Here is a 22,086-nt window from a genome sequence, read left to right on the forward strand (position 1 = left end):
AAACTCTGTTTCAGGGCCTTGTGCGACCGCCGGACGATGGCCAAGAGACCACCCGACATGTAAAAAAAAAAAAAAAGAAAGGATGCATGCGAGAGCACCGTCATATTTTTGATATCTGTCATATGACGGGGGACGCTACGCATATCTTTTATAAGGCGTCCGTGGGTTTCCCTCCTCTTTTCTTCTTCTTCTCCACATTCACATCTACAAAAACCACTTCAGTGCCCTGCCTTGATAACCCATCCGATACCTACACAATCCACATCATCCCCCTTTCTCGGAGACTTGCTTAACCCATTCCCTCGCCACCAAGAGAAGCCAGCGCCAGACGAAGCCCATCCTCCAAGACCGCTACGCCCTCTCTTTCTTTCTTTCGCTCTATTCTAGTTTCATTTCTATCAAGAATAAGCATTTTCCGCATCGTATGTTCACTGTGCTCCAACCTTCATCGTCCCGTTCACACTCATCCTCAACCTACAGCGATATGGAGCACGACCTCGATCTCGACGTCGGATTCGACGTTGGGTTCGACCTCAGCATGACCAAGGACGATCTCCTGCTGTCCACCCTCACCCCATCTTCGTCCTGTTCCTCGCTCTACCAATTGCAGGACCAGCCACATCTCTATCGCCGAGGACGAGGGCTTGCTTATGGCACCATCACAACCACAACCACTGTCACCACTACTACGACAACAACCCCGTCAACACCAGCACAACCATCATCTTCAGCATCCTCCTCGTTGTCAAGGATATCAGGAGCCTCAATATCAACGGGTTTTCAAGAAGACCGGAGTGAGGCGAACCTTCCTCTCTTCCCTGGTGCCCTCCAATTGGTCTCCGAGGGCCCCTACCTGTTTATTTTCGACATTCCAATCTCGCTTTACTATCCTATCCGCGCCCTGATCCTGTTTATGTTGGGTTTCATGTTCTCGCTCGTGATTGACCATTTGCAGACCCAACACAACCTGATTCAATACCCCAGAAACGCTCACCACTACCTCTGGGATACGGCTTCATGGCTGCCGCCGACATGTGGCCTCTCGGCAGTGTTGATTGGGACATTCTATCCGCTCGGAGATTACCTCTGGTGGGGACAGCGGGTCAAGCAAGGGAATCAGGATTGGTCCAGCGTCATGAGGTAATTATCTAATTGTCTATGCACTCTGTGTGCTCGTGCTCTTGCTTTCACATTTCCCATTATTGGTGGCAAGCACAATGGTGCTCGCCCAAAATCCTGGTTTAGAAGTGACCCCGTGGTTCTCTCCCCGAGATTTCCTTGTATTACTATCATATGTCAGAAGCCCATTGTAAAACATCCATCGGACTGACCAACCTGGAACACACTCCGAAATTATCATAGGTGTTTTGGCGGATTCATCGGTGTCAACTATGCAGCATCGAGACTGCCGTGGACCAGCAGCCTTCAGGTGTCTTGCACCCTGGCCTTGATCTCGGTCGGCCTCTGGTTCTGGTTCGACCGCACATTTCATGGATTTATGATCTCGCTCACGGTCGCGTCCATAGGCACCCTTGTTGCCTATTTCCTCGTCCTGAATGGATGGTATAGGTACGAAGATATGGATTTTGTTTATGCAAAAGATATACGCGGACAAGGGGAAAGGGAGAAAAATGATATCATGAGCATGGGGCGGGGGGATCACGGCTCATTATAGATCCGCAGACGGTTGTTAATCTGTCATTCTGTTTTCTTATTTTTCACTACCAAAAGTTTCACACGGGCAGACTTTTATGGCGTTGGATCATGGATGCCTTGCATACTTTATTCGTCCTCGGTTTGCTTTGGAAGCATTGGGCGGCAATTGGATGTAGTCCCTGCAACATGGTATGACTCTAGTTCAACTCAGACTCATGTCAAAACGAATTGAAAGAAAGCAATCTGTAAATAAAGCTCGTATATATCCATTCAGAACACGTCCTGGACACTCGAACGAGGAGAGGAAGTTATCAAGTTGATGCAAAATGGTGCCTGAAAAAATCCAAACTGGAAGCGCCACCAATTTTAGAGAAAATGCTGTCACCGGGTAAAGCAGCCAAATAGTCTCACCCATCAGTCCGATTCAAGACTTGGTTCATCGCGCCAATTTTCGCTCTTCATGTTTCTCGGTATCCGTATGCGTTATCGATGGTCACTTCCTGTTCTTAGTCCATATCAATACAATGCTTCTTCACCACTTGCCAAGACAATACTCATTTTCTTCATATATAACTTAGATTCCGGTCCTAGCCTCCATTCGCACACCTTTTTTTTAAATGGAGCTAAACAGTGTTCTGGGCTGGATTAAGCTATTCGTCATTTTCGATAGGGGCTGTTGTTGCAGGGCAGGTCAGGCTAGTCCATGAGCCAGGAGTACACTCCCTATGATGGCGGCGGCCGGTCTCGCAAAGGCAGCTGAACATGGCCTATGGGCCGCCGTCCCCCTTGGTAGGAGCTGGATGAAAGACGCTGTTTTCTTTTTATTATATTGCCTTCATGTCTATGTCTTTAGGTTTGCTTGCCTATCCACCCGGTCTCATTGCTACCTGTTCGCCACCTACTTGAGCGTATGTCGGGCGTCGCGTCCGCGTACTTTTTGCTGAGAAGCAACTAGGGCAAGATGGAACCCATATATCTAGACACTCGAGGATGACTTCGCGCTTGCCATGAAACCAAAATAAAGTTTAAGATTGGCTATAATCCAGTTTGCGGCCTAAAAAAGCATCTTGACACATTACCTTGTGGCACGACCATCTCGACGACAGGAGTTCATCAGCTAGAAAGAACGCAGAGGAATCCACTTTTTGCAACGATGACGGCAATGAGAGCCAGTTCCGTTGCGCGCAGCACAAGACTAGTAGATGCAGACGAGCTTTTCATGAATCTGAGCGTGCCTGAGCTCAATGTCTATGAACGCAGGACAAGGTACGTAGATGCGACTCTGTCTGGTGTTGGGAATGCCGTTCAAGCCCTTCATCATTCATAAGGGAGGCGGCATGAACTCATGAGGACGCGTATTCTAACGCGATGAATGCACTTGATGAGTATAGGCAGGACATCGAGAGTAAGAAGCAGGAGCTCCGGACGATGGTTGGGTAAGTAATCTTCTCTCCTTCACCCCTAGACATGCCAACAGAGATTTGAAGTTTTGGAGAGGATCTTAATGCTGGATTATCCTTTGCCGCAATAGTGAGCGATATCGGGACCTGATTGGAGCTGCCGACTGCATCGTGCGTATGAAGGAAACCGCGTTCGCAGTCCAGGACAACATTGCTCGGATGAGGAACTCCTGCGATATTCATGCGCTCAAGAGGAATGTTGCTGCGAAGACGAAAAAAGCGCAAAGCGGTGCAATGGGTAGGGACCATTTCAGTTTCTTTTCGAGTGCAGGCTGCTCGTGTCAAGGATGACAAACTGACTGACACGGCCTCTTTTTCTTTTTTTTCTTTTTTTTTTTTTCCTAGATGAAATGAAAAAGTCGTTGTATACGTCTGCCGCGCAGATCAAACTTCTGGCGGATGTGCCAGAGCAGGTAATGCTGGCAGAGAATTACGTGTAGATCTTTTGAAAGGAGTAAAAAACAAGGATACGATGGGCGCTTGCTAACGTTTCCTTGTAACATCGATGTTTTACTTCCCTTAGATCTGGAAGAATATGGAGAACAACAGCTATTTGACCGCTAGTCGGCTTTATCTTATCAGCAAAGCCATCTACAAGAACTTGAATGCAGGAATGGAGGGCAACGACGACGAAGGCAAAATGGTCAAAGTTATGGTACGATTGAGCATTCATCCAGTATGAAATACTAATGATACTTTGGTGTTACAGCTAACACTGGTATCAATGGATTACATTGTTGTAGGAAACATTCCCTGTTGTGGGACGGCAATGGGATGCCGTCAGTCATTTCAAGGCCCAGATCCTCCAAAAGAGCCACCATCATCTCAAAGCGTACAACGAAGGAGATCTGGTGCGTATACTATGACATGCGCGCCAGAAAACACGGATACGGAATTGTTAATACATAGCTGGCCTCTAATCCTCTGTTCTTCTCATCCGTAGGACGTTGTCGAGACGATATGCGCGATCATGCTGCTGGATGATGTGACCATGAAGGATATGTTCCGACTCTTTTTGGCGCAACGACAGACAGCCATACGCGAAGTACTGGATACCAAGGGGGAGGACCTTGGCGCGCAGATCGTGCAGGCTATCAAAATCCTCCAAGCGACACTGTTTCACATTGCCCATGTTTTCCTCGAAACTGACAAGGACAAGTTTTCCCCACTGGAGAGACATCTCAGGAGTCTTCAGCAAACTTTCACCACTCCAATCAATAATACTCCTTCCACACAACTGTTCTCTACCCTCACCTCCGTCTCTTCTTCAGCAAGGGACGAGATCCTGGCTCCATCTGCATTGCCGGCCTCAACAGCACACAGCTTGACAGCATCTGTCATTCCAAAACTATACCCGACAACGCCAAACATCCATCTTCTAGTGCGCTACCTGCCTGAGAGCATTCAAAACTTCACGCCCTTCATCCACCTCACGGGCGCAAGAGCCACGTTTACACAGCAGGACGTCTTTCAGGGTGTGCAGCGTTGGATGGAGGATGTCAAGACTATGATCAGCAACGGCTTCGAGCAACTCCTGCAGCAGGTTCAGACGAGTATGGACCTTGTTGCGATCCGATCCAAGGTGTGGTCGGTATTACGCACGGATGAGTTTGCTCTGTCGACCCAGGCGACGCAGGATCAGCAGCAGCAGATGAAGAGTGCGTTCAATGATGTCTGCCGTGTCCTACTGGGCGAATCGTTCAGCATCTGGGATTCGATTTTACGATCCGGCTTCACAAGGGCTTTCCAGGACATCATCGTATTTTCACTGGATGAGCTCTCAAACCAGCCCGAAAAGTTACTCCGTCCCAGACTCGGAGAACTGGACCTGGAGGACGACGACAACCACGACATTGGTAAGTTTGTCTGGAATGATGTCGCTACGGCAAAGGGCGCTACACTCCCGAGCTCAACTGAGGCATTGAACCAGAAGATCCGAGAGTACGTGGCTGGAAAGACAGATTTGGTGGCCCAGGCGACCACTGCATTTGAGAGCACATTGGATGCGATCCGTCTAGATCAAGAGCGGGCATTAGCGGGCGACCGAATTGCCTTGGAATACAAAGAAGAGGAGGATATGGACCGGTATGAGAGCGTAGATCTTTTTGGAGTCAAGGTTGACACGCAGGCGCTGGTAGAGTTCTATCAGCGACATTGCGTCGAGTGCATTAAGGCATACACCTCAGGCTTGGAGCAGCTTGTTCAAGAGGCGATCCGAAAACCAGAAAAGGCGCGCAATACGATTCCAGCGCTCGATCGATCCATGACTATTGGTCGCGTTGCCCTGGGCATCGCGTCGAAGGGCATGGCTTTACAACGGGCGCTGACTCCCCCCGGACATCACTCATCGATCTCGAACTTTGTACAGGCCCGTGCCGCCAAGGCGAATGTGGACGCCCAGGTCCAGGGATTGATCGCTGGAATGAATAAGGTGTACTTATTCTCACATGAGGCTTGGATTGAGAATGCAGAATGGACACTGAACAGAGGCATCAAGAGCTATCTGAAAGGCTCGTCATGGACGGATCTGGCGACGCTGGCATGGGAGCCTATTCCGAGTGCCAATTCTGCTCCCTCAAGCACCAAAGGCTTTTCCTTGGCCTCTTCAGCTGCGCTAACTCTGAATGCTGCCGCCGGCGACGAAGCTAAGACTCTGCTTCCCTTCCACTGTTCAACACGTCTCATCAGCGCTCTCCATCAGATTGTTCAAGAAATGCATCGTGTTGGAACTGGTTTCATGAAGCCGGAGCTGGTCCAAATCCTGACTATCAAGTTGGCAACTGTCGTTCTGCACGATATCGACCAGTTTTTGAACGATGTCGTGGACCCCTCGGCTTTATCAGGATCATCAACAGTAACGGATCCCGAGAAGGCACCTGTAGTACTTTCGGAAAAGGGAGCTCTGCAGCTGTTGTTTGACGTCAAGTTCCTAAACCTGGTCTTCCAATCGAGCATCGACAAGGACAAGGAGCTTTCACGGCTATCCAGAGCTGTCTTGGATCGTATCAGAGGACATGTACGTCGTTCGTCTGCACCATCCACCACGCGCCTTGGTCATCTGGTATGGTTACTAATCGTTAGCAATTTCTGACCACCCGTTTATAGATTGATCCTATTAACCTTGCCGTCTTTGAGAAACCGCTCGACACAAACGCTGATCGCCAGTACAGCCGCGTCGCCGTGCTACTCGGACTGCTGGTTCAATTGAACCCTACCGAAAGGTACGCTTCAGTCCTGTCTCCGAAACGAACGCTGTCCCTGGCATAGTCCGTATAAACGATAACTAAGCTTAATTTTCTACGTCTTTTTCTTTTATAGTAGCAAACGCAAGGTTAACGTTACAGAAAAATCGCCTCATGTATTCGCCATGGCACCTTTGACCGCTCGCTTCACGTTGCTGCCTATCGGCCAGAAAATAGCTGGAAGAGTACTTTAGGTTTCATTTAATAAACTGCTAACTATCCGATTCGGACCAACCAACAAAATTTGGATCGAGGTGATGTCCACACATCCATGATATACAAAACGGAAGGTCACTCAAAACGAGCGGCAAAGCAACGGGTCCGAAACTGTACAATAATGAGGCGAGTTGAACTTTAAAGTCGACCGAAAAGAAAGGCAATCTTATTTTTTTCACTTCGCACCCCTCCCAGCCAAATTATCCTCTCAAAAAATGATTTCCATCTTTAGAGGAGAATACAATGCAGCAATCGTCGATGCTTTGGAGGGTGTTCAAATGCAAGGGAGTTTGAAATCGATTGCGGCGCTAAAAAAGACACTTGGTGCTTTCGCTGGTTCTCTGAGACGTTACCACGAGAATGAGGAGGATGGAAGAGCAGATATTGAGGAATTGAGATCCAAGCTCAAACTGAGAGTGTCTCTCTCAATCAACCAGGCTACATTCGGCTATATGCAGACGTAGTATTCCTCCACGACCTTTGAACAGGCAGTCCATGAGAATAACAAGAGAAAAAATGGTCAGTAGCTTTATGCTAAAGTGAGCGATCCTACAACTGCCTATTGCTTAATCGGAATAGTTGGAATGAGAGTCGACATTGATTTATTTTCGATGCTCATTGTTCTTAATAGATGAGTTGGCGATTGATTATTCCGTGACCCCTGAGACGCGGCCAAGTTTTTTTTGGGACAGATGGCTCGTAAGAACAATTCCAGGAACGTTACGCGACGTAGGTTTCCGATCACGAACACAAGGGTTCTTTTATCCATTCTATGTTTAATACTGATTCTCATCTCCAATATACGACAGTTCGAACCAAACGCGTCCAGACAGAGGATATCGGAAGCTCTGTGATGGTCACACGACCACCTGAATCAGAAACCCCTTTCCTTGTAAACGACGAAAAGTTCGTCCTGCCAGCTCTTCTTACCCATTCTTCTGTATTTACAGCTGTTATTGGAGACATAGATGTGGGCACCTTGTTTACGGAGCGCCACAGAACCACAATCCAGTTTCAGGAACTGTCGAATACGCAAGTCCAGGATGTGCTGTAAGGATATGTATACTTGTAAAAGAATTGGACTACAGGGGTTGTTGCATCTACTGAGCATTTTTCTCTATTACTCTTATAGAAGTCGCTCTGGGATACTCTTGCTAGATGGGACGGCTTCCGAGACTCTGAGTATGAGCATTCCTGAGCGTTTTTTGGACGCCGTTGAAGCTGATTTCCTGTCCAAGCATTGGCCAGTGCAATGTTTTACCCTTATATCTACTACCAGACAGGAAGTCAACAAGACAAGAGAGGGATCTTTATTTCCTGGGCAGACGGGCCCCTTATAAGGTACTACCCGCCTGCACCACGTTAAGGGTGCTTGCCTCTGCTCGTACGTACTACATAGGTCAATATAGTGCAGCCAGAGATCAGTATTGAAGGCGACAGAAAAGAGAAAAGAGGCCCAAGGTTGGATCAATGTAAGGTTCAGTAATTGCGTTTATGCATCTGCTTGATGCAATGGGGTCTTCAAGCGGAGTTTGGACGCTACGTATTGTTGTGACGGACAAATAGATGATTTGCGATGCGCGTCGCCCGCAGCAGCTACACGAGGTTTCGGACAACAAAATTAACGGTTCGCCCTGTCGAGAGGCAAACCGTAAGTTACGCGCCTATATCTCGAATGCCATCGTGAACCCCACTCCGTCCATGGGGAGTAAAAAAACCTACTCGGAAATCACGGGCATGTCCTGCTACGCTCTCCCATTGTTGAACGTCTTCCTGAACTACCCGCGTGTAATAGCTTTAGGCAGTCGAGGGCAGGGGGCAGGGGTGGACAGGGTAGAATGCGTGCTGTATTTCGGTGGCAACTAGCTGGTCTATATATCTATGTCTACGGTTCGGTTCTGGCCCGGTCGGTGGTCTATAGCCGGGCCCCCAGTTCTTTCGGAGTCGGGGCTATATTCGGGGTTATACTGTTACATCGCGGGATCGCGTTATCCTCACTACGTACGTATAACTGCTTATTTTATTGTTCTTGTTGTTGTATTGTTACTCATTCAGATCTATTGCTTTTGGTTAGGCCAAACACAATGACCCAGGCGGGGGCGCATAGGAGGGAGCTATCTGGGGACAAGTATGGGAAAAATCCTGATATGCTGCTTTCATTGGTGAATGCTTCAACTCAATTGGTATGTGAGCTCGGCTATGGGGAACTCAAAGTCTGTGGCTATGAAAACAGCTGGGACTGATGCTGAAAGACGTGATTGACATGGTGCATGACAAGTACGATGTCACAACATCAGCCCATCTTGGTTTTCAGTTTGTTGGAGAAAAGGTGTTATTTTATTTAATGGCAAAGACTGGCTCAATCTACGCCATGAAGTAAGTTTGTTCCATGGAGCTAGTGGATTCCATCACGAGCATCCGAAAAGTCGCTCAGGAATACGATAATTGGCGGTATCTAGAGCAGGCAGTCAAGAAGAGATACGAGCCAGTGCTGCATGCAGTCAAGGCAGGCATAAAAGGCACCAGAAAAAACCATGTCCCGACCATGAGCACGCCAGAACTTCGTCATATCAAAGACAAGTATTAGGTTCACGTAGATCTGTAACTATCCCTTGTCCAATGTATGGGATGAATTTTAATAGGAAAATACTCATATTAACATATTAACACCTGGGTCCCCGGTGCACCTAAAAATATAACTTGGTTGGGATTTGCTTGGAATTCGTATTAAGGAATGAGCTGAAATGGACAAGTTCTATTTTGCAACTTGCGTTGAAGAAGCAGCAAAGTATTTATTTGAGCAGTTTATAGCTTATACACACTTACTTCCCCAAAACAACGCGCTCTGGCCACACAGTCCCAGCCCCAAGTCCACTAAACATCAAATGTTCTGGCTCTGGCACCTCCGCTTTCAAATTACACAAATCTCGAAAGAAGTACACTCTTTACGACAAGTGCCAATTTCTTTCAAAGTATCGTGCAGAGGAACAACATAATCCATCTGTATCCCATGTCGCCATATCAAGAATGTTGGATATGCGCCCATACACAGCACAGCCGCCTGCGTACTCAAGGAGGAAGACAAAGAAACAGGATGGATTCAAGAGATACATCGGCCATGGTGAAAGCGGATCAGCCGACTTGAGTCTCTACCAGCCCCAAATCGGGAACATCCAAATGGCGCTCGAGGATTTGACCCAGACAACATCTACAATTGCGATGAGACAGATACCACCAAATATACAACATCCATGACCCAGCCACTCGACGCTGGCATTATCCGGACCTTCAAGGTATTCTATAATCAAGAGATGCTTGAGGTTGTCTGCAGTAGTCGTGTTTAAAAAAATATCATCTACGGCAACAGTTCAGAATGGGAGGCTCTGGGCATATCTGTTTTGTCCAGGATCCAACCCTGTTTGAGCACCAAAAGATTCATTTGCAGACTCTAAGAGTCAATACAAAGACGGATCAAATCAATCGTCTTCAGGAAGAGCTCATAGAACAGTATACAGGAAACGAAGAAGACATTGCCAGTCAGAAGGGCTTCTCTGTCCTGAAGTATCTCAGTATGATCCATAGTGAAGGGCCCTCACAGGCGATCCTCTAACTTGTCCTTCAGATAATGGGTCACGAGGGATACAAGGGAACGCTCCTATCACTCAAGGAGAATGATTTCGCGGATGAGGACAGTTTCGATGATGATATGTTGGACGCCTATGACGACTCTGATGCTGATTACGAGGACACGAAACCAGTTGCCGATGGTCAAGAGATGCAGGTAGTCAAAATTGTTCTCTAAGGTGGCACTGTGGATATGATGGTTCCCATCGAGGGTTTCTCTTCACCGCCTTCAAGTCCCTATCCAGATAAGGACTATTCTCGAGAATCTTTTCAGGAAACTGCAGACGGGATCATGGATGCCGAAGCTGATTTACAGGATCCCAATTGCAATGTTATATTGAGGGCTAGCCTTCGGGAAGCTCTTGATACGGTGAAAGTGCTTGTTGAGTTGCATGGGCGAGGGAACATATAAACATGCACATGCCTAAATAAATGATTATATGTTTTTCAATTGGACTGAATACTTGGCTGCTTCTCCAATGAAAGTTGCAAAATAGAACTTCGTTAGAGTGCGACTGTACGAGAGTTTATTATTATGGGGGTTTGTAAGGAGGTTGTCTTTACACTGGAAAGACGAGCAGTCTTTCATGGATGATCGATGAGGCGTGGTTTGAGGGGAGTGAAAAGAGTGGTTGATTGATGTTCAAATGATAGGAACGCAATGGCACTACTCAAACAATAATATTACACTCTTTATCATCTGCGACCTCATTTCCAATGGAGGATAAACACGCGCCGTTGACCAGCCAATAAATAACCATAAACGCGTCCAGGTTACGTATTTTGATAGTTTAGCGTTCTCATATAATTTGGATTATGGTTAGATGCCAGTGACAGAACTAGCTGCTGTGTAATTCCTCAGTTAAAAGGATAAGAAGAGATAACAAGGGGTTTTGTCTACTCACCTACGCGCACGAGGAAAATGTGCCAGGGTTGCTGCCCCTCGTTTGCCACTAGATTTTGCTACAGTGGAAAGTAGTGCACCATAAGGAGTCAACCGTAAAGGGCCTCCATGGATTATCTCGCATACTAAAGCAAGCAGGCTCAAGAGGTTCTCCAATATCGCGTCCTACAGAGTCTACGTGCTGGAGTGCAGCTAACATGACATCAAAATGAGAGCCAACAGTAACACGAATGAACGCGTCTTTTTGCGCCACCATCAGACAAATAAGGTTAACAGTATGACTTTTCGTGTTAGAGTCTCCTTCTCCTCGCTACCGAGACAGCTACTATCCGCCAGTTTTTTTTTGCAAATGGATCCAAAGGGAAGCCAGCAATAGATAAACACAACAGACAATTGTTCTTGCAACAGCGCACATTGGGCGAGCCTTTTTCTTTCAGCAGACCCCTTATGTCATTAGATGCCGATGGTGACTATGAAAGTCTTCACCGATGGATAATGATGTTATGCGAAGCAGTAAGCGCAGTGGATAGTACCTCTAATGGACGATGCATCTTTGGTAACAAAATACGAAGACTGCACAGGCGCTGAGATGAGAGCACATGCAGGCACCCTCTGCTGGATATAAAACCCCCATACATCCCGCGCACTCACTTTTAGCTGCTTTTTTTTTTTTTTTTTTTTTTTTTTTAAATGAGACCAACTATAGTCTTCCTTCACACCAAAGCAGAACCGATCTACAGTCGCCAAAAGCCAGGTCATAATCCTCGGGCCTGCCACTAGAGTTTGCGCAACAATTACCACGCCTCATTAGCGTATTAAAAGCTGAAGATACTTGTTACAAAAAGAGTGTCTTTCTCATCTCCTCCATAGTTATCAACCGCATCTTCCCTTGCAGGCAGCCCAACAGCGTCCGATTCGTAGCACCATAATATAACGAAGCCGAGATGCTGTAGTAAGTTGCTAGTCAGTTCTAGGTGTAAATAAGGCCTATATGCTGAAGGGGGCTATTGTCACATCTGAGACCTGATTCATGGGTAACGCGTGGCAGATACTTTTCGATCTATTGGTTAGCAATAGGAAATTGCTACAACGCTTCCCAGGAGAAGCCTCGTCAATCACATCCTCGCATTGCCGGAACAAAGACTGCAACCTCGAAAGGTGTCAGGTATCAGGCTACAAAGTCGATGGTCTTTTCAGATATTGCGGGAAAAACACAAACATCGGCGCAGCGGAGGCAGGCAAGAAGAGAATCAAGGCGATAGCAGTATCAAGGCTCTTAGAGATGGACTTAAGCCGATAGAGTTACTCAAGGACATGCCGGACGCTATCAATACTAATTGCTCAAACCAAACGGAGACCAGGGGCCAGCACCGCGCATATGTATTTATTATATCAAGTTTATGCGTAGAATTCGTTTCGCTGCGATGCATCGAAGGCCGTTTTTTATTATGTGAAACGAGAGAAGACTACCAACATCTCAGCGAAACTGACTGAGGATACGTACCTGAACCAATATCTGTAAGGATATGCTCTCGTCAAAGTTTCGCGACAAGGTGCCTCTTCCTGTGCGTCTATCACCCCGGGTTGTGCACCCTTACCGCACCTTAAAGCTCATCAAAGCGCCAGCGCGAAAGCGATTGCTAGATAGAATAACATTATAAACGTATACGCATGCTATACTGCTTGGTGCCTCGATTTGGGATAATTATTTGTTAAATTGGCGAATGAAACGCGTGAACTTGAGGATGGCGCGTTTTCTAAAGCGACAAATAAAGTTCGCAGCAAGTTGAGTGCTATAACAGAGCGCGTCTTAAATTTTTATCTTTCCTATTGCGTCTGGATACTCCTGAGCATCGCAAGGATGGATAGACTCGGCTAATACAGCCATTTCATTCAATGCAGACACAGCCATCCCATACCACTCAAAGACTCCCTTTTACCCAACGAGTATGAGGGTGTACTGAGAGGCATTCGTATAGGCTCATGACTATCGCTTCTGTAGATGAATCCTGAAGAAGAAAACAATGCAACTAAAAAATGAAAGTAGTGATTAATTGGAGGTGCTGGGCCCTATTTCTGGATGACAACTGAGTTTCACTTGTTCCCTTTGCCACTGGAAACGCGCACTGAGCTTTTTTTTCCGGTCCTCCTTCTTCTTTGCCATCATTCCATGCGCCTTTTGCAAACGGGCGAGATCGTAGATTGTTACGCACCAAGAGACAACGCTAGAAGCAAACGCTTTTGAAGGTAGGATGGAGACAGCGTCAACATAGGATATTGAAGATCGTTTATTTCAGCGAGGATATAAAACGATAGTTGATCGGTTGGCGTCTTCGGGGCGACATGCTCGATATGGGTGTTGCAGCCGTAGCCATCCGCTTACGACTAAATGAATCAATTCAAAAGTAATTAGCAATGTTAGGAGGAGAAATGAACATGGGATGCAGCACACGTACATCCTATCGCCTTGAGAAGAACGCATCTTACGTCGTTGACTCCTGACGGCAGGTTCCCCTCGGGCCTGCTGCCGCCAGAGCCGTTCCCTGCGTAAGGCCTCCTGTCGGCATTCCTTTATGATGTCTCTAGTGAGATTTGACGCGTCCTTGGCAGCGTCTCTGAGGGTCTGGCAGCTACTTGCACGAAAGTCCCTCATCCATGACGCCCACTCTGTGATAATGCGCTCCTGTTGTTTGCGAGCACCAGGGCGAAGCCGAGCGTAGTCTCGAGGGCAGCATTGCAATGTCCCTTTCTGTTGTAAAAAGTATTGTGCGCCGGCTCGCTTCGCATTAATGGCGGCTTTCCAGTTTTCGGTCATTACATCGAGTCCAGTTTTTGTCGCGTGGGTGAGGAGGAGGAGGAGGAGGAGGTAAGGGTAAAGGCGACAGGCGAAAGGTTGTGAGCACCGTTGGCCTGAGCACCCAGGGTCGTTCTCTATTCACAGGTTCAGGAGAAGTAGGACTGCGATTCGTTATGGAAGCCACAAATCGTATGTTTGTTATTATTTGACCCTCTGCTCAAAAAAAAAAAAGAAAAAAAAAAAGCTCCCATTGAACCTCTTTGTGCGCACTCTCCTCTGCCCATCATCGCCTTCTACCCTTATCCCACTTCTTTTTCTCTCCCTCCTCCTTCTCACCACACTCATCACCAACCATGGGAAAGCTTCATAAGAAGGGAAAGGCCGGAGCGGCCGTTAACTACATTACTCGTAACCAGGCCCTGAAGAAGCTGCAGGTCACCCTTGCCGACTTTCGGTATGAACAACATTTGTCTTGACGTTGATACCGCGGAATGGCTTTCTTTTTCAACTTCCGGGCAAACGAATATATCCACCATCCAAAGCTGAATAAGGTCTCTGAAGGACTCAGGCACTGACTATCATCCCTCTTCCCGCTTCAATGTGTTGTCAGTCGCCTCTGTATTCTCAAGGGAATCTATCCCCGCGAGCCCAAGAACAAAAAGAAGGCTAACAAGGGATCGACCGCCCCAGCGACTTTTTACTATGCCAAGGATATCCAGTACCTGATGCACGAGCCCATCCTGGCCAAGTTCCGCGAGTACAAGACGTTTGCAAAGAAGATGGCAAAGGTCATGTCTAAGGGTCAATACAGCACTGCCAAGACACTGGCCGAAAACAAGCCGATCTACACACTCGACCACATTATCAAGGAGCGCTACCCAACCTTCACGGACGCCCTCCGCGATCTCGATGATGCACTGTGCATGATCTTCTTGTTTGCGACCATGCCCAAGACGGACAAGATTAAGGCCGAGGCGATCGAGAACTGCCAGCGTCTTGCGGCTGAGTTCCAGCATTATGTCCTGCACACGAGGAGCTTGAGAAAGGTGTTCTTGTCGATCAAGGGTATCTACTATCAGGCAGAGATCAAGGGCCAGACCATTACCTGGCTCGTCCCATACCAGTTCTCCCAGGATGTAAGACTCTTTGCTTGAAGGGATTGCTGTTTGTATATGGTTCCAGCGATGCTCGTGCTTTTACTAACTTTTCTTTCTTTTTGCACCACCAATTCTAGGTTCCTACTGATGTCGACTTCCGTGTCATGTTGACATTCCTCGAGTTTTACCAGACATTGTGTGGATTCGTCAACTACAAACTATACTCCGATGTCAACCTGGTGTATCCACCCAAGCTGGATCTTAAGCTGGACGAAGGCGGCGCAGGAATGAATGCTCTGATTATCGAATCGACTCAGTCGACTGCCAACATTGCCAAGAGCATCAACCAATCTGCTGGCACCCAGTCCTCTGTTGACGTCGCCTCATTATCCAAGGAGGAGAAGCAACGCCTTCAGGAGTCAGAAAAACGCCTCCAGACGCTCAGCAACAAGATCGCACATATCCAGGAGTCAAACACTGATGAGCCCATGAACGGTTCGGGATCGTCAAGAGACAACGATAACGATGATGCAATGGACGAGTTCCCTGCACCCCTGCCCAACCTCGATGGCACCTCCTCTAGCACTGTGACCTTTTCGGATATCCAAAAGGCATCCCAACATTTGAGTCAATTCCAGTCCCTGTTCAGCAACTGCTATATCTTCCTGTCGCGTGAGGTGCCCCGCTACTCGCTCGAGTTCATCCTTCGCGCCTGCGGTGGACACATCGGATGGGATGCTGTCCTGGGAGAGGGTTCGCCCTTTGATGAGAACGACGAGAGGATCACACATCAAATCAGCGATCGCCCCACACAGGGACACCGGTTCTTGAGCCGTCAATATGTTCAGCCCCAGTGGGCATATGACTCTATCAATGCAGGCAAGATCTTGACGGCCGAGCCCTATTATGTCGGCAATACCTTGCCCCCTCACCTGTCGCCATTTGTCGAGGCTAAGGAGGGCGATTATGTTCCTGATCAGAACCAGTTTGAGGGTCAGACTGAGGATCTGGAGATCGAGAGCGGAGATGACGATGAGGATGAGGACGAGGACGAGGACGAGGATGAGGAAGAGGAAGAAGAGGAGGACGAAGATGCTGAGGTATGTACTTTTAACTGTCCCTATTTGTGCCTCTAGTAAGATTAGATCAAAGTGCAGCTGGCTAACTTTTTTTTTTTTTTTTTTTTTTTTTTTTAAGCATAAGGATCTTCACCAAAGAGAATTAGAGGCCGAGGCGAAGGGTGTTGCATTCACGGAATTTGAGGCAAAGGAGAACAAGAAGAAGAAGGTCACTAGCAAGGCTGCTGCTGCTGCTGCACCCGCAGCACCAATGCCGACGACGCGTACTGCTGGCAAGAAGCGTACGGCTGCAGAGGCTGAGGAGGCCGAGGCCAAGGAGCTGGCCAAGATCATGATGACGAACAAGCAGCAGAAGCTGTACAACAAGATCCAGTACGGCAAGAACAAGAAGGCGGCCGAGGTCGAGAAGCTGACCCAGAAGAAGGAGCAGTTGGCCAAGGACGCCAAAAGTGCCAACAAGAACAAGAAGGCCAGAAAATAGGTCTCTTGTTCCATCTCTCATCGCATTCTTCCCCTTGTTTCCTTCTATCATCCTTAGCATTCATATTTCCTCATTCCCGGTAGACTTTTTCTTCTTTTATTTCACTTCATAACAATACACCAACTTATTCTTCATGAGACGAAAAGGAAAGTTTTTGGGAATGATTTGGATTTTGTGATTTATTGTAATGCACTACTATAATATATGTTATGGATGTGTGGGAGTATGGAAATGCAAATATGAGAGGGAAAGAGTGGGGTGAGTGAAACAAGGCAGCAAGGATGGGATGAGTCCACCTAAACGCAAGCAGCAGCCAAGGACTGAGAGTTGACAGGGAGCTGAAACGGATCAGTGTCATTATTGGTACTACTTGGGCTCGAAGTACCCTCCGTCGATTTTGTAGCTCCTCCTGTCGCTGTCGAGTCTGGTAAGGACGACGAATGATTCATTGGCGGTGCCGCTACCGTCTCCAAGGACTCTAAACATACGCTATTTGTCGCACTGCCGCCACCGTTAGTCTCTTGGTGAAGACTTAGGGGTGATGATGTTGGCATCCCCTTCACAGCTCGCTTGTCGTTCTGTTCAGGCACCGGCGTCACGATCTCGTCGAGACTCAAGGCCACGGCTGGGTTAGCCAGGGATTCGATCGCATTCGCTTGCATCAGCGCCTCGGCGATCATCCTAGCCTTCTCTTCCATCGGCGGCAACTCGATCGATGTTGGCGGTGCGTCCTGTTTTGTAGCTGGGGCAGACACTGGCACCGGTGCAGGCGCTGACGCTGACGCTGATGTCGATACTGGTGCCGGTGCTGGTACTACCGCTGGCGCTGACGATGATACTGGTGCAACTGTTGCTGCTGGCTGGATAGAGATAGGGACCGAGTCTGCTGTCGGATAGACCGCACATCTGAAGGTGTTGGTCGTCAAACTCGACACAATGATCTTGGGGATCTCTGGAGCAGCTGTACCCTTCAGGGTCTTTGACTTCCTTTCAGCCTCTGCAATATCTGCGGTTGTCAAGGGTGTGTTTGGCAACATGACAGGCGCGATATTTATCAGGGGAGCGTCCTGTGCAGGATGGGTGTTGACGGGCGTTTGAGATCCTCCGACCGCAGTCTTCGGCTTTGGACGATGGGTATCGACGGCGTCAATGTCAACCTTGAACCTCTTTTCCTCACAACGATAGGCGCCCGGCGTGAGCTGAATGAGCGTATGCAGCGGAATCTTGATATACGGCAGCCGTTCATGGGACATGTTCATGAAGTAGGCATAGAGACATCGGAGGATGGCCTGGTGTCCGATGATGAGGATATCGTCCTGTCGCTCGAGATCGACGAGGACGGGTTCAAGGCGGGCAACGACATCGCGGTAGGATTCGCCGTCCTGGTATCGGTAATTGAACTTGTCGTTGTCCCGGTTCGCAAAGTCTTCGGGGAATTGTTCCTCGACTTGTTCGTAGGTTAGGCCGTCAGCCTTGCCGGCCTCGAGTTCGTCCAGAGCCTTCCAGGCAAGTTTCTTGTGTGGGAGGTGTTTCGCCGTCGCGATCGTGCGCTTCTTTGTCGATGTCCAGACCTGAGAGAGAAAGAGAGAAAGAGAGAAAGAGATGGGATTCTTTGGGTTAGCTCCAATAAAAATAAAAAGACAGGAACCTTAAAAATATTAAGCGTGGGAGAAAAAAATAAATAAATAAAAATAAATAAAATAAAAATAGAGGGCACCCATTTTTTCAAGCACATGTCAGCTAGTGGGTGTTGAAAATAGGCACCAGAAAGCGATTCCGCTCTCCGGCGGGGGCAAAATGAGTGGCAAAGGATGGGGGGATAAAAAAAGAAAGGTTGATTTCAATCGCAGCCAACAGAATCGGGATTGGCCCTGTGCTCTTGGTGGCCAGGTGAACCGAGTGACTGATTATGACTTGGGCATCTTTCTTTCGCCTGCGGTCTTATTTCCAGAGATGGGGATGGGATGGGATGGGATGGGATGGAATAGATGGGGCAAAGGCAGGCAAGACAAAACAAGACAGACGCTGCATACATGCGTGTATGCGTGCATATAAACAAACGCAACCGACCAACCATCCAAGACAACAGACTAGCATCGACACCAACTCATATCTTCATGCCGTTGCAACTTACGGTCAACCGATCAGAGTTGGGGACGTATGTCGAGACCACAACCGGTAATGCCCGTGCGTACTGTTTGCCACGGGCTGAGAGTTCAGAGTCGCCTCCGAGCAGACCCATCACATTAAATAATGATTCGCCGTGCTACAAGAAGCAACAAGGAACGGTTAGTTCAAAAGAACGGGCACAAAATAAAATAAGTCTATCGCTGTGCACACACAGAGGGGAAAAGACGTACCCGAGAGAAGTAAATGTTCCTGGACCTAATGCGGAGGTTCATGAGATAGTATACAATCCTCGATTGGAGATAGCCCTGAATCTGGCTGAGAATGACCTGGCTCCCCGCATCGATCAACTTGATGTAGGTCAAATCCTTCTCCGTCATGGTCTCGTAATGTCCTCCATAGTGTCCGACCCTCATCTTAAAGTCCTGCAGTGCCATTTCAGAATCCATCTGTGCATAGTCCGGTGAGGATCTCTGGATCTCAATCGCATTCAGCAGCCGCAGCCCTTCGTCCTCGCAGACAGACTCGATAAACATGACTTGGACATCGTTCTTTCGGCATTCCTGCAAGAGTACCTCTCGTCTGGCACGGGTCGCATTGGTGGCGTCATAGATGGCGACGATCCCCTGCTCGTTTCGGAACCAGCTCATCATCTCCTGGAGCGCATGGTCTCTGGCCTGGGATCGGAGACGCTCGCCCTCGGGATTGGCGGGGTCGAAAAAGGTGTGAGGCTGATGCGCACCAAAGAGCTTGCGCCGAAAGTTGCCGACGTTGAAGACCCTGGATGCGATTCCGAGCCATTGCAGATATCGGCAGACTATTATGGAGGGACAATGACAGTGAGTTATTAAAGGCCCATTCGTGGGTCCTTGTCATACATCGGTTCACACAAAAATACATTAAGGCGCGATGTCAAAAATGTTAGCGGAGTGCATCAAGAACGGATGCCCAACCCCAGGTAGGCGGGGCAGACAGGCAGGCCAGGGTGACGGTGACCAAAAGTGATGTCCCCATTTACGGAAGAGAACAAAATAAAATAATGTGCCCAGAAAGGAGTTGTCTCGGAACAGCCGAAACCGCAAATTCACACACCCACGCCCACACATCCACATACACACACACACATACACGTATATTCACACACTCACACACTCACGCATTCGCTCGAAAGTGTTGTTGCATTTCCCCCCCTTCTCTCTTTCAATGTGTACGTCTTATTGCTCGCGACTCCGTGTCTTTTTTTTTTTTTTTTTTTTTTTAAAGTGAGTCTAGACGCCCACACAAGAGTTAAAAAGGGGACCCATTACCACATCTCTCCTTCCACTCGCAGCGGATACTTTAACCCCGCAAATAAAGAAAAAAAAAAAAAAGAAAGATTTAAAATTCGATAAACATGTGCAAAGTTGCACCCAGGTGACAGTTGCAGGTGCAGGGACTGAAAGGAAACAAAAAAAAAAGAAAAAAGAAAAAAACAACGCAGGGAGAGGAAAAGAAAAGATGTCCATTACTTTTTTCAAAGTACATGTCCCCCTCCCCCCCCCTCTCCCCGCAGCACCAAAGAAAGTTGTTTAAACATCAAATCAAACAACAAAGAAGCCCTCGAGGGTCGAGGGTGAGCAAGAGAAAAGAGACAAACAAAGTTCTCACGGGTCACTCTCTTTCTCGATTCGATGTCTGTGGGGAAGAGGAGAGGAGGGGGAGGGAGGGGAGCCCAGGGAAAGGGCCCATTCCTCACACGATCAAGCAGAAGGATGCAATTGCTGGACGGGCTATACCTTTCTGTGCAACAAGGGTCTTGGACGTCCCCGGCAACCCAACCAACTGTTCAAGAAAACGGAGAGAAAGGGAACCATTGTTAGTTTGACAACTGCAAATTGTCTAGCACCGATTTGTTTCTCAACCAGCGAGCACGGTTCAAAAACGCCAACTTACAACGCAGGCAATGCGGGAACCTATCCACATGCAATATGAAAGGAGAGTGGGAAATAATTTAGTTTAGTTTAGTTTAGTTTAGCGTTGGTTGGTTGGTTGGTTGGTTGGTGGTTGGTGCTCGGATGGGAGGGGAGAGGGAGGGTGTATGTACCTGGGTTGATGCTCATGAGTATGGACGTGTCAGATGAAGAGCAGATGAAGAAGTGGATGAGGGGATGAGGAGAGCGAAGGGAGGAGTAGCGGTGGTGGTGGTAGTGGTGTCAAGTGTGTGTGTGTGTGTGTTCTGTTGGATCGAAAGAGGAAGAAGAGAGTATGGAGAATGAAGTATGAGGCGGGGGAGTGTGTGAAGAAAGAGGGAAGGAGAAAGGAGCGAGCAGAGTGCGCGAAAGCGATGTATTTTAAAGGTGTGCAGTCGACCGTGCGAGACCTGCAATAATGGAGAGTGTGGGGTAACGGAGTGTGTTCTTCGGTCCGTGGGAGACCAAAAAAAGACCAGCGCCGAGCGGTGTGAAAAAACAGTCGTCTGCCTCGTCTACTCTTCATGTAGTCTACTCACTGGTCGAGGCAAGCAAGCGCCCTTCCCTAGTCTCTCCCATACTCCCCCTGCTTCCCCTGCCTTCTTTTCCTTCGTTCCCAAACGATAGACTCTATTTGCTGCTCTCGCCCGTTCTATATTCTTATTCTTACTTTTCTCAGATGGACAAAATCACACCCTGCAATTGGTGCACACGACCCAGGGAAAAATGAGATGCAATTTATGGATCCGTGGCCACCATCGCCACGACACGATGTGATATGATGCAATGCGATCCATACCCGTTATACGTGGACGATTCCTTCATCAAGAGACGATCATAGCTCTTCATCTTCGCCTCTCCTTGTCTTCATATTTTGACGTATGTCGCGCTCTTGGAAGCGTCAGTTGAAGGCGTTGTATATGCTTGTGTGCCCTTTTGACAGAAGAATGGCATCATTTTCTGCCCCCCTGGTGCAGGCGAAGCGAGGCCAGGAATGACACTACAACTTTATTTTCAGCCCACTGTGAGCGTGACCTCATTTGCTGTTTTTTTTGCACAACACTTTATGTACGAGGGGTTCCAGGTCTAAGGATCATCGCACAGCACTTCGCATCAAGTCCATCACCAATGACGGAGCAGGATCAGACCACAACCACGACCGCACCAGGCAGGGCCACGACCGACGACAACAACGACCTCATCCAACAGATCGCCCTCACAAACCAAATCAGGTAGCAATAACACGCTGTTGCCAAACTTTCAGCACCTTACTAAAGAACTAAGTAAGAACAGTGCTAATCGTTCCTTATTATTATTATTATTATTATTATTATTATTTTTTAAAATATGTAGTGCGCCATGGGAAGAGTTGCGGACGGTACTGAAGCAGCGGCTAGATCAAGTCCTCGAGTCCAATGAATTGATCTACACCGCACCAACAGTTTCCAACCCCC

General features: G+C 48.0%; 5 protein-coding genes across 5 annotated transcripts; 4 read left to right on the top strand and 1 right to left on the bottom strand.

Moving 5' to 3' along the window:
• Positions 1-201: 201 nt before the first annotated feature.
• Positions 202-1,927, top strand: BC939DRAFT_455584 (insulin-induced protein-domain-containing protein). The gene is made up of 3 exons (XM_051556213.1): positions 202-1,140; positions 1,363-1,569; positions 1,732-1,927. Exons 1-3 carry the CDS (start codon positions 425-427, stop codon positions 1,886-1,888), a joined length of 1,080 nt encoding a protein of 359 aa, XP_051410934.1. The 5' UTR covers positions 202-424; the 3' UTR covers positions 1,889-1,927.
• A 798-nt stretch (positions 1,928-2,725) lies between these two features.
• BC939DRAFT_494043 (uncharacterized protein) lies at positions 2,726-6,597 on the top strand. Its single transcript, XM_051559587.1, has 9 exons — positions 2,726-2,922; positions 3,048-3,092; positions 3,188-3,354; positions 3,462-3,529; positions 3,640-3,771; positions 3,860-3,967; positions 4,060-6,132; positions 6,222-6,337; positions 6,435-6,597. Exons 1-9 carry the CDS (start codon positions 2,810-2,812, stop codon positions 6,550-6,552), a joined length of 2,940 nt encoding a protein of 979 aa, XP_051410935.1. The 5' UTR covers positions 2,726-2,809; the 3' UTR covers positions 6,553-6,597.
• Positions 6,598-7,266: 669 nt separating this feature from the next.
• On the top strand, positions 7,267-7,772 carry BC939DRAFT_504359 (uncharacterized protein; the record flags this gene model as incomplete). Its single annotated transcript, XM_051560516.1, has 3 exons — positions 7,267-7,303; positions 7,384-7,619; positions 7,707-7,772. The coding sequence occupies 3 exons, from the start codon at positions 7,267-7,269 to the stop codon at positions 7,770-7,772; spliced, it is 339 nt and encodes a 112-aa protein (XP_051410936.1).
• A 6,375-nt stretch (positions 7,773-14,147) lies between these two features.
• On the top strand, positions 14,148-16,694 carry BC939DRAFT_487281 (Pescadillo N-terminus-domain-containing protein). Its single transcript, XM_051559348.1, has 4 exons — positions 14,148-14,353; positions 14,510-15,035; positions 15,134-16,096; positions 16,194-16,694. Exons 1-4 carry the CDS (start codon positions 14,253-14,255, stop codon positions 16,554-16,556), a joined length of 1,953 nt encoding a protein of 650 aa, XP_051410937.1. The 5' UTR covers positions 14,148-14,252; the 3' UTR covers positions 16,557-16,694.
• Positions 16,695-17,237: 543 nt separating this feature from the next.
• Positions 17,238-21,993, bottom strand: BC939DRAFT_484395 (6-phosphofructo-2-kinase-domain-containing protein; the record flags this gene model as incomplete). The annotated part of the gene is made up of 6 exons (XM_051559251.1): positions 17,238-17,517; positions 17,541-18,127; positions 18,691-18,822; positions 18,917-19,500; positions 20,459-20,550; positions 21,989-21,993. The coding sequence occupies 6 exons, from the start codon at positions 21,991-21,993 to the stop codon at positions 17,238-17,240; spliced, it is 1,680 nt and encodes a 559-aa protein (XP_051410938.1).
• Between the last annotated feature and the right edge of the window lie 93 nt (positions 21,994-22,086).

Source organism: Gamsiella multidivaricata (assembly GCF_025024155.1).
Source record: "Gamsiella multidivaricata strain RSA 2152 chromosome Unknown BC939scaffold_44, whole genome shotgun sequence".
In the NCBI taxonomy this organism is placed as follows: domain Eukaryota; kingdom Fungi; phylum Mortierellomycota; class Mortierellomycetes; order Mortierellales; family Mortierellaceae; genus Gamsiella; species Gamsiella multidivaricata.